Source organism: Candoia aspera, chromosome 8, assembly GCF_035149785.1.
Source record: "Candoia aspera isolate rCanAsp1 chromosome 8, rCanAsp1.hap2, whole genome shotgun sequence".
NCBI classification, from domain to species: domain Eukaryota; kingdom Metazoa; phylum Chordata; class Lepidosauria; order Squamata; family Boidae; genus Candoia; species Candoia aspera.
Window position 1 is genome coordinate 23,407,817 of NC_086160.1, and position 12,140 is coordinate 23,419,956.

A 12,140-nucleotide genomic window follows, 5' to 3' on the forward strand; every position below is an offset into this window, starting at 1 on the left:
CCCACTCATACTCTTGACTGCAGCCACCATCTTAGAAAGGATCAGAATCACTGCAAAACAGGGCCTCCAATCCTCAAACTTCGTACATAGCTGTAACTGTTTTTCATTATGCAGTAGCTGAAATAACTGATCCATTCATAGCAAAGGGTCAATAACTTGAGTTTTCAGGCTGTAGCAAATAATCGTGCCCAGACTGATCCAAATTTCTGATGTTAACAACTGCTGTGAAATAACAATTGAAAGCAACTGTCTTGATGGACAGTTCTTTCAAGTTACTTTATATGAATTATGAATCTTCAGAAGAAGAGAAAATCATTCTTCCATGAATTTCCATAATGCAAACTATCATTATTTGAACCAAAGCCTCTATTAAAAGATTTCCCACATATATCCCACATATATCCCTTTTCTTGTTTGAAATATGTTTCCTAACAAATATAATCAAACTGCAAAATTGTCAGTTACAGATTGTAGTTCTGCTGTAAAAAAAAGTTCCTGTTTATTTTAATGAATCCAGGGCTTCTCTTCCCTGAATAGAGGTGCTTTGATTATCAAAAATGAGATGGGGCAAATCTTTATAGATCTGTTCCCAAGGCTACCCAAATCATCCAGGACAGTTCTTCTGGGGGTGTTTGACAACCTGCAGGTGGAGGGGGAAGTACCCTCCTGCTTTCATTGAGAGAAATTTCATCAGTAGAAGATGAATACTGGATTCCATCCTAAGTTATTTCCAACTGTTTTCACTGCTCATATGTCTGCTTTCTAAACAAGAATAACACTCCATATCACTTTAGATTATCATGTTTCAGCTTACAACTCTAGTTAAAATGTATTTTACCTGGAGGTAATGGGGTTTTCTTCTGAATTAAAACTACAGCAACTTTTGTGTTTCGTCCCTGCAAACTCTGTCTGAAAATATAAGACATTAAACTAACTGAAGATTACAAAGATTACAAGCAATCAATTATTTAAGCCAAAAATACCATACGTATGGGAAGTAAGACCTAATAAACTAAACATTTATTTGTTCTTTCAGATGGGCAACAGTAAATATGCAGCTTTTAAAAACTTCACGGGACTCAAAAATTGGTGTTTCATCTGCTACTTAAATTCTAAGAAGGAATTGCAGTCCCAGACTTTTTCCTTGACAAGTACTCTAGACATAGTAAAGCTTCTATTTTAAATGAGCATTCACATATGTAAGTTAACAGCATCTATTCTAAAACCTGAAGAAAAAATTATGTGAATTATATCTTCTTTCCCTCTTCAGCATTACCATAAAACAGTTAGTATTTTATAAAATATTTGAAATGATACCTGACAATTTCAACTCTAGTAGCACACTCTGACTGTTTTTCTTTCCACTGTGGCTCATCCCAGTCTAGCTCATAAAATACCACAACAAGTGCAGGGACCAAATTCAGATGCTTATTCATCCAGCCAGTTTTCAGGATACCCTTTGGAATGTACCATTCATATGACAATCTCTGAAAAAAATGAAAAATGGTATTATCCCTGCTAGATACAGTTTTTTTTTGTCCCTTCGAGTAAATGCTGACTCCTGGTGACTGCCTGGACTAGTCCCTGTATTTTTCTGAGCAAGATTTCAGAAGAGGTTGGCCATTGCCTTCTTCCTAGGGCTGAGAGACAATGACTGGCCCAGTCACGCAGCTGGCTTCATGCCTAAGGCAGGACAAGAACTCATCATCTCCCGGTTTACACCAAGCTAGCTCTCTATTTTTTTCCCCTACTTATCATTTCAATCATAACATGCACATGCAAGGCATGAGTTTCACTAAACTTATTCCTGACCAAACATGTTTAAAATTACATTACATTATTTCTTCAACTTGATTTAGTACACTTGCACACCAACAGAAAGTTTTGCTTAGGTCATAATCAGAGGAAAGTTTCCAGCCTGCTTAAGATGTTAAGTATGTTTCACTTTCGCTATAGTTCTTCCTTGAAAATGAAAATGAAACATCTGCAAGAAAACAATAAGGCTCAGAGAGCACCAAGGACTCCACAGTTCTACCTTTGTTTTTGAAAGAATTAATTTAGCAATATCAATTTCAAAATAACTTGGGAAAAGGATTAGTACTCAAAAACTGAATTTAAACAAGTGAATTTCATAAAATAAACTTACATCAAAACATAACTCTTAACTCTCTTACTGTAAGATTTAGGGTAGTACCTTTACTCTGCATTTGGGATACTCGTGATCACCGGGAAGTACTTTAAAAGAAATGGGCACTCTGTCTGCTCTCCTATTTGCACAAAAGGCATCCCAGACAGCCCGATGAACAGCATTATATACAACATCCAAACCAGTGAGCGTAACAAAGGCCATTGGTCGGCAACATAGTTCCACTGGAAAATCCCACTGTGAAGGGCTCATCTTGACGATACCAAATATACTCTGAAACTTTAAGCAGAAAAATATTCAACAAATATTCTAATATATAGAATATTTAAAGTTGTGATGCTCTAAGCTAGTGACAAGCAGAAATAAATTCAGGTGTTTCTGTACAGCAGGGTATAAAGTTCAAGAGTATGAGACTGAATAATTCTAGATTCTGTTAGAGATTCCACTGTAATACTGTGTACCTTAAAATGGTTTTGCCTGTAGCTAAATTGAACCAGACAGACAAAACTCAACCTTAGGCCACAGCCTGGTTTATAGGCCCTCCTGCTGTTATCTGGAGGTGCTTCAAACATATTACCTACATGTGAACTTTAAAGACATTCAAATAAATTAATCCTACTTATTCACATCAAATATCGCTACATTTTTAATCTACAGTACATAATTCTACATTTATTTCTTAGGGTCATTTTTCAAGATTTTGGGAAACCATGGCCATAAAATAAAATCAGTAAGCCTTCTAAGGCAGAAAAAAGCAGACTATTTTCAGCTTTACCTCCTTCAAACCATATTTCTAGTGTTTTGGTTTATTTGGTTCCATTTTATAACATTATTTTGCATTCATTCATTCATTGCATAGCAATGGCAGCCATATAGACTGAAGGATATTTAAAACAGGCTAGAAACACATTGAGGGTGGGTTCTCACATCGTATGAAATCAGAATATTCTCTGGGTTTCTACTGCATGGAGGCTAACACTGTAATTTGCAAATTACGGTTGATGGCTTAGCATATTTCGTAATTCCAACAAATTGTGGTTTATTCAATACCTCCGGGGTAAACAAATAATAGTTTAGGAGACTAAGTAAAGCTTGCTACAATAATGCTCAAAACTGGTCCGATGCACTCAGTAGGACTTCCAGTCATCTCTGACTAATTAAAGTCATATTTATTTCAGTAAGTATAACTAAGTCTGAATGTATCCCGCTTATATTAAAATCTTCAACTGTCCATTTCACGTTGTATGTAAAAGTGACCTCACTACAAAACCAAAATGCATTCTGAAAAACATCTGCAGAATGTCTTGTGTACAATGTTAATGTATTTCTCGGCCGCCGCCCCTTCTGCCTTTGCCGGAGAGGCTCTGCTCACCCCACAAGCTCCGTCGCCACCCCGTTCTCAGCTCCCCTGCCTCGCACCGCACCACAACGACCCTCCCCGGTGTGGAAGGAGCACCTCGCCGTCAGCGGCGGCGAAGACTCCGCTCAGCCTCCGTTGACACGATCCATGCGACAATCCGATCCAGAGGAAAGGGGAAAAATTTCGAACAGAAGCCCGAGGCCTGCCTGAGGAAACCACCGAGCAGCCGGATTGAGATTGATAGCCATAGCTGACCAATAAGCGCTGCGGTTCCTGAGCGCCCGGCGCCAACTATTGGAACGTACTCGGAGGTGGGCAGAGCTAAAGTGCTGCGAAGCGGCAAATGAAAAGAAGAAGGAACAAAGAGGCGGAACAGACTGAGCTTTGCTCCAGTCTGGAGTAAAGAACGTGCAAGCCAGGGGGCGCGGCTAGAAAAATCGGGCCAATAGTCACCCGGGAGAAGTGGAGCGAGGGTGGTCACGCTGTCTAATCACCGCTAAAGAGGCGAGTGCTTGACCCCCTTTTCGCCTTGTCATTTTTGGCGCCTGCGCACTGAGGACCGTCCTCTGTGTTGGCTGGCGTGTGCGGTTCCCACTCGTACAGACGTGCAATTTCCCCCAGGAGACTGTGGAAGGCGGGAGAGCGAAAGGAGTCCGGGGGAGGGGTGTCTTCTTTCCCGGTGTCGCGCCATGACGGCGAACGAGGACCAGGAGGTGAGGGGGACGAATCGAGAGGAGTGGGATAGGCTGTGGCATGGTCCTGGTAAGGAAGGAGTTAAAGTGCCCTTAGAGGGGCGTGGCTAGGAGAAGACCGCCCCTCCCTCGGTCTAAGTTCGGGAGCTGCTCCGTGGGGAAAATGTTCTCAGCTGCTGTGTAATAATAGAAAGCCAGCAGTACGCGGGAAGAAAGCTGCATCTGTTGAGCGTTTGCGTGTGCTGCAAATAAGCGCTAGTGCCATGGGGGATGCTTTGACGACGGGGCAGCTGGATCATTTTGATAGGGGTCATCAGCAGTACCAGTTACACAAAACCCTGGTTGGAAATAGGAAAGGGACCGATTCAAGGGGGGGCGAGACGTGCTTTGCGGGAAGATCCTAGCTGGCGAAGAGTGTCCCATTCAGTCAAAATACTGTAGGCAGTGCTAGATGGAGGAATGGCTGGTGAACATGATGGAACTTGCAGAGATGGCTAAATTAACTTTTTTGATTAGAGAAAAAAACAGTATCTACATTTATGGCTGACTGGAAACCCCTTATAGACTTTTTGCATGAAACCGAAAAAAATGCACTTATGATTTGTGGTTTTGATGATTACAAAAAAAATTGGATAATAGAAAAAAGTGAGTTTTTTTGTAACCATAGAGTAAGAGTTAATTTTGTAATTGTACTTATATTTGCCACAGAAGAAATAGGAAGCTTCTTTCTGTTTGTTTTCTTTTTTTCCTTTCTTCCCTCCCTCCCTCTCTTCCTCCTTTTACGCTTTATGGTTTGTGTTAGTTTTTATGGTCTTTGTAAAGCTTTTAATAAAATTTATAAAAAAAGAAAGAAATAGGCAGCACTAGGCTAGATGGAAAAATCGTCCTATCTCCAGTAAGACAGAACTGGACAGCCATCGGTCAGGCGGCTGATTCCTTCAGTGGGAGTTGGACTGGATGGTCTAAACCAGTATTTTTCAAACTTGGGAACTTTAACATGCTGGCTAGGGAATTCTGGGAGTTGAAGTCCACCCATCTTAAAGTTGCCAAGTTTGCAAAAACATGGGTCTAAACAGCCCCTTTCAACTCCATGATTGTACTAAGGAGTGGCTCCCTAAAACCCAAAGGGTGCATTTGTGATGCTGAGTGAACATAGCTAAGATCACTATTCTGTAGGAAATACCAGTGACAGTGTCCTACAACTGTATTCATGTAATAAGTTCTTATACAATAATACATTCTTTTTTCATGCATCACAAAAAGCCATTTCTGGTTATTTCCAACCCTTTAAAACCAATGCTACTGATTATATTTGATGGCTGATTACATCCACCATTGAAAATGTATATTGTTTTATTATGTACTTTTGGTTTTGTATATGACATAATAATGGCTCTGTTAGCTTCCTAGGATTATATAGTTCTTTTAAAATACTTTTAATTAACATTATCTTTTTAAAAACTACTAAAATATGACTGAAGATTATATTCAGTCAGATATTATTTACTTATTTTAAATATTTTACTAAGTGTATATGCTGTTCCAATCATGCCTGACTCTGAGTGGCTTATAGACCTTCCAGAACAGTATATGATTAAGACTAAACATAAAAGTATAAACTGTTTGCTTGTGCTTTCTTTCAGATGGAGTTAGAAGCGTTACGTTCTATTTATGAAGGTGATGAATGTTTTAGGGAACTTAGTCCCGTTTCCTTTCAATATAGGGTAAGTTTTTAGAAACCATACTAATTCAAAGCAGCCTATATTAACCTGAGAGCTTTAGGTCCTGTCTTGATACAGATAGTCCTCACTTAACGATGGTAACTGGGACTGGAATTTTTGTTGCTTAGCAATGCGATCCTAAAGTGTGACGTGACATGACCGAGCCGCTTAGTGCCAGAAATTCCAGCGCTTCCTGTTGCCATCATTAATTGAATCCTGCAATGTTGTTAAGTGCAACATCACATGGCTGCCATTTGCGACCTCTTGCCAGCTTCCCCACTGACTTTGCTTGTAGGAAGCCAGCAAAGAAGGTTGCAAATGGTGATCACATGATCACGGGGTGTTGAAACATTGTAATTGCAAGCTGAGCACCTGGATTGTGATCACGGAGACACTGCGACCATCATAAGTACAAGGACTGGTTGTAAGTACCACTCATTCAGTGCCATCAAAAGTTTGAACAATCACTGAATGAGTGGTCATTAAGCGAGGACCTCCTGTATATGTATTTAAGACAGCTTGTAGTTTAGCAACAATAGCAAGGCACACTAGTTATATAGACACCAAAGGCTCAAGGCTATGTATCAAGTTTTACACTGAGATTTTCATATTGGCTGTATTCATTTTCTTAACAATATATCTAGACATAAGTAGTAATACTGATTTGTGATTTATGAAAAGGGAAGAATAACCTATAGTAGAAATGTCCTGTTGATCATTGATAGAATAATAATAATTTATTAAATTTATATGCTGCTGCACTCCCAGTGATAGGGCTATTTTGTGGATTTTGGTGAAGTAATATTTTATATTTTTAATGCTCATATGTTGAGACATAACACTACTTGAAAATTACTTTTAAAAATTGACATTGGTCATACAATGAAACATCTGTATTTCGGTATTTTTGTTGATTAAAACTCTGATTTACTGGATTCTTGCACAGACATGACTTGTACGTATTTTTAGATAGGTGAAAGTGGAGACCCCAAAGCCTTCCTTATAGAAATATCATGGCCAGAAACATACCCGCAAACTGCTCCAGTAATATCCATGGATGCGTTCTTCAACAATGCCATGTAAGTGGTCCAGTTCTTAAGACTTTCAAGAGGCCGTCTTTCTAAAATAACTTTTATCTCTCCTTTCGTCATCTGCCCTAGATCCTCAGCCATAAAACAAAATATATTGGACAAACTAATGGAAGAAGTTGAAGTTAACCTTGGAACCTCAATGACATATACAATATTTGAATATGCCAAAGATAATAAAGAGCAGTTCATGGAAAATCAACCAGTTAATACTGTGGTGAGTTTATATTTTCAAAGGTTGACCTACCTCAACATGTGAAAGTGTTTCTCTATCCATTAAGAACCTGATGTTGAATTGCCACTATAAGAATAAACTCAGATTCCTAGTAGCATTTCACATTCCTATATTAACCCAATATTCCAGTATTAACAATAAGGAAAATGTTTAAGCATAGAGGTAATGAGCTTTCATTCCATTAAATGCAGGTATCAAGTATAGAATTAATAAACTACAGAGAATTCTTAATAATACATTTCTTTTTTTAGACAGCATTGAATAACTGCATCTCAACTGGACATTCTGATGTAGCACAACCGAGTAAGAAAAAGGAGAAAAAGGAACAATTGTCCAAAACACAAAAGCGGAAGTTAGCTGACAAAACAGGTTTGTATGACTTACTCCTAGTATAGCTAAACTGATATACCTCCATAACTTTCTTTAATTAAAAAATGTATGGTATAGAATTTATGTTTTCTATATAAAATATAACAAATACAGGCTTTTTCCTACATTAAGATTTATGCTGTACATTTGAGCACAATATTTATTTCTAAGTAATAATGTTTATGAAAGTTACTTTCAATATACATAGGCTTAATTCATATGTAACAACGTATTGTTTCCTGGCAGAAGAGTAATGAATCCTGCCCCTTTGTGGAATCTGTGTTGCTGAACCAGAACTATCAGCATGGCCAGTAGTCAGGGATGCTTACAGTTAAAATTCAGGAACTCTGGAGGGCTGTAAGTCGTCTTCATCATCACTGCCAAGAGTTGCCCAATTATTCATTACCAGTTTGCGATAAGCCAGAGTTTGCTAGTTTAAATCTCCTGTTAGATTATGTTAATTATTATAATTAACTATGAAGTAAATTAATACATTAATTTCAGAATAGATGTTTAAATTCAATTTGGAAAAATACATTATGGAATTTTTATTTTGGCTAGATCACAAAGGAGAACTTCCCCGAGGGTGGAACTGGGTTGACGTAATCAAGGTAAGAGCACTGAAAATTAACAATATTAAAATGGTCACTTTTCAGGAGATTTTAGCAATATCTAATGTTTTTCTTTTTCTTTTTTTTAAACCATTTTGGATATGAATGACAATGGGATTTTCCTCGTGTTTTTAAAAAGCATGTAAGTATTTCAATTTTTCTGAACTATTTTGAAATTTTTTGTTCTATGCATTGGTACTTGTATGTCTTTTTTGCCTTGATCAGTGTTTCAGAATTTTTGTACTCCATCCTAAACATATAATGACTGTGTTTAATTAAGCACTGAGTAACAATCTGTACCCTTTTGTAGAAGAGGAGTACACTTTTTTTCAATTAAACCTGAGGTAAATCTCATACAGAATAATACTGAAATTAAAATATTATATGACGTTTATCATTTTTACAAATGGCTCATTAAAACCAGGTAATTGTATTATAAGGGCAGTTGAAGCCAAAACAGACAGGTACCATTTCCTGTCAGGTTTGTATCAGTTACTGGTCCAAATCAGCTAATTATTTTGAGAACAAAATCAAAGATTTTCAGCAAGTTCTCCAACTCCCTAAAAAGCACAAAAAAGGGGTCCAGCACTTTCAGGTGTTCTCCAACAGAAGTCACCTTGTATCCTACATATTTCAGAGACTAATTCAAAGAAAGATAGAAGGGGTGAGTGCAATTATCCATGTTGCCTTGGAATAAATTGAAAAGGGTATCCAGAAGGATATTTAAGAAAAAATAATTTTCCTTTCTTAAAATATATCTATCAAGTCTAATTAAGATTGCTCCCAAATGTCTGATGATGACATTTCAAAAACTATTTTGAGGCCAGGACACTATTTGCATGCACTGGAATTTAAAAAGTTCCATATAGGTAGTCCTCGTTTAGCAACCACTCATTCAATGACTGTTTGAAGTTAACAGTGGTGCTGAACGAGGAGACTTACAACTGCTCTTTGTAGTTGCAGCATCCCTGCAGTCACATGATCGCAATTTGAGCACTTGGCAACTGTCTCACAATTACGACAGTCACAGGGTTCCATGGTCACATGATCATGATTTGTGTCCTTCGATGCTGGCTTCCAACAAGCAAAGTCAATGGGGAGGCCGGCAGGAGTTAGCAAATGGTGATCATGTGACCACGGGATGATGCAACCATGCAGGATTCGCCTAATGACAGCACCTGGAATTGCCAGAACTGCCAGCCTAAGTGAGCACAGGCATGTGACATTGAGCTGTATGGCCAGATCGCTTAGCGATGTAGTTGCCAATCCCAATTACCATTGTTAAGGGAGGACTACCTGTAACCAAGCCAACATACATATTCTAGTTTATCATATAGTCTCTTTAACTCTTTCAACTGAAGCCGTGTCACATATAGCCAGTTAGGCCCATTTTGTCAGAAAACCCATATTTACAGCCCATTAAGGATTTTTCTGATAAGCTTACTTTTTGCATTTAAGAATTTACAAAAAAAAAAATCTGATAACACCATTTTATGAATGTATGGTGTTTAATACATATGGAAGAAATAAGTAGCTGTATCTCATAATTATATACTTTATTTAAAAACTGGTAATATTATTTTTCATCTGAAAAGACCAATCTTGTTCCTTAGATATGTCACAATATACTACTCCAGCAAATTGCTGATCCAGGACTTAAAGGCGTTGTTGTTCATTAGGAGTAGCAGACATTGTAACTTATATGTTACAATCTTGCAAACTTGTACTATGTAGGACACAACTGAATAGAGTAATGGTAAGATGAAAATAGCAACTGTTGTGTGTTCTCTTTTTACTAGAGAATTTCATGCATTAATTTATTAACAGTATAATTGCACCTAAGAAGGAAATACAGAACTGAGCCTGCAAAGCATAGGATGTTTTTTGCCACAAGTTCTTTTGTTTGATATACCTTGCTATTTATTATTAGTTTGGCTCTTTTCTATTCATTTTACAGATAGCTACATATATTAGAAGTCAAAGTAAATAATTTATTTTTTTTACTTCAAGTATGAAGCCCCAATCCTTAAAGTAAAGTTATACCATACAAACTTTAATGGTTTAGAATAAAATTGTCACATTGATTTCAGTGGCTCTTGATTGTCACAGATTGTCTACAGATAGGATCAAGAAAAATGATAAAATTATTTTTGTCTTTTTACAGCTGAGCAAAACGGGCTCCAAGGATGATGAATAGGAGGACTTTGATATAGGAAAATCTTAGCTGAATCCACATTGTAATAACTTTGACCTTTTCACACATTTTATAAATAACAGTTCCTCACGTGTTTAAATGTGTTAAAGTGTATCCATCAAGAGCAACATTCTTCCAGCTTTATGATTTTCTTCCTTTCACTTGTTTTCCTTTAGAGGAAATATGTCAAAGGCGGTGTCGTCGTACTTAGACTATGTCATGACACTGAGTGTAACAATATGTAATTTTAATGTATATTATTCACTGTACTAAGTCATAAAAAACATTGATGGTAAATGAAATTAACATAGCTAATTTTAGAACACTTACTCTAAAAATTCCAGACCCCTTAATCTCTACATTTGCATTAGAATTCCACGGTTGATTCTTACATGTTTACTTCAGTATAATTTCAGATACTGTTCATAGCATCCAGCCTTTATTAACTGAAAACGTTTATTGTAGGCTGAAGCTATAAAAAATATACAACAGTTCAAATTACAATTTTTAAGAAAAGATTTTATAGATCAATTCAAGTGTTTCCCTTTGTGCACAATATATTCAGTAGAGTCATATATTCTTCAGTGTGAAATAGAAAACAAAACAAAAGGTTGTTTGACACAAAAAATAACGTAGCCAACAGTGATATCCATTTTCATGACAATTTTGCTACTACTACATTGCATCCTATTGATGCTCCAGTGCTGGTGCATTCCATCCGTGGGCAATGAGCCTATACTAAAGAATGACTGTCCCCATTATTTAACTGAAACCTATACATCCAGTGTTCTATAGATAATACCAGACAGTAAGAGGGAGGGAAGTACTATTCCCTTGACATAATTGCTAATATATGAAGAAAACAGACAATTACAAAAGTGGAGCCTACAGATAAGAAAGAAGGAATGATGTAAGAGTGAACTCATAAGACAGAATACTGACCAATTCTCATAACTCTAGGGGTGCAAAATTGAACATACTGGTGCAGATTGTAGCATCTGTGGTCTTCCGGCCATTGCTGGATTTCCACTGCCAGCTTCCCTTATCACTGGCCATGCTGCCCTTGGCTGCTGGGAGTTGTAGTTAGCAGCAACTACATGCCTTACATTCTTACTATGAAGTTCCATTAAAAACTAACATATTTCTGCATAGGATTACACTATATGAAGTATTTCATACAATGCATATGATAAATTATTGGTATTGCCACTGAAAATGCCATTTGTAGTCCATATTTGTCTTAGCCAAAAAATAATGGGATGTAGACTTCAGGTGCTGTCCACACTTCATTTATTTCAGTTTCAGTTACTTTTTCACTTGGAAAAATAGGAATTGTCATTAGTTTTCCACTAAAGTAATAGATAACATGGCATTTAAATAGATCAGATATCTTGTATTTGAGGCTTCTCTTTATTAGATTAATAGTGATATAGAATAAGATGCCTTAATACCATTTTTTTAAATTGTTGGGGAGGGATTAAATAAATTTCTATTTATCTTCTCTGTTGTGTTTTTATTTATGTTTAGGCTCTTTCTACAAACATTGGGCAACTGGTAGTTAAAAAACAGTTTAAATGGAGAGTTGAACGTATACAACAGTCTTTGTTAAAATAAATGGGATTGAATTACTTAAGTTTGATTGGCAGAACTATGTATCTAAGCCATATTAAATATTGATACCAAATCAAATTTCACCATTTTTAAAACAGAGTAAAGGTTATTGA

The 12,140-nt window shown here is 37.0% G+C and overlaps 2 protein-coding genes across 4 annotated transcripts in view; one reads left to right on the forward strand and one right to left on the reverse strand.

The window, feature by feature from the left end:
• Positions 1–3,748, reverse strand: part of TRAPPC11 (trafficking protein particle complex subunit 11) — a 40,550-nt gene extending 36,802 nt beyond the window's left edge. The window contains exons 1-4 of the mRNA XM_063310699.1: positions 3,519–3,748; positions 2,195–2,425; positions 1,318–1,487; positions 839–909 (exon numbers count right to left, since the gene is read on the reverse strand). Of these exons, the coding sequence (XP_063166769.1) occupies positions 839–909; positions 1,318–1,487; positions 2,195–2,398 (445 nt within the window). The 5' untranslated portion in view covers positions 2,399–2,425; positions 3,519–3,748. The remainder of the gene's footprint in view (positions 1–838; positions 910–1,317; positions 1,488–2,194; positions 2,426–3,518) is intronic.
• Positions 3,749–4,081: 333 nt separating this feature from the next.
• Positions 4,082–11,919, forward strand: RWDD4 (RWD domain containing 4). Of its 3 annotated transcripts, XM_063309882.1 has the most exons (8): positions 4,082–4,219; positions 5,842–5,922; positions 6,889–6,998; positions 7,080–7,224; positions 7,494–7,611; positions 8,173–8,222; positions 8,704–8,886; positions 10,387–11,919. In XM_063309882.1, the coding sequence occupies exons 1-8, from the start codon at positions 4,196–4,198 to the stop codon at positions 10,417–10,419; spliced, it is 744 nt and encodes a 247-aa protein (XP_063165952.1). In that variant the 5' UTR covers positions 4,082–4,195; the 3' UTR covers positions 10,420–11,919. The 3 variants fall into 3 exon arrangements, with proteins under 3 accessions (XP_063165952.1, XP_063165953.1, XP_063165954.1); XM_063309883.1 differs by lacking the exon at positions 8,704–8,886 and having other exon boundaries at positions 4,084–4,219; positions 8,173–8,364; XM_063309884.1 differs by lacking the exon at positions 8,704–8,886 and having other exon boundaries at positions 4,086–4,219.
• The last annotated feature ends 221 nt before the right edge of the window (positions 11,920–12,140 follow it).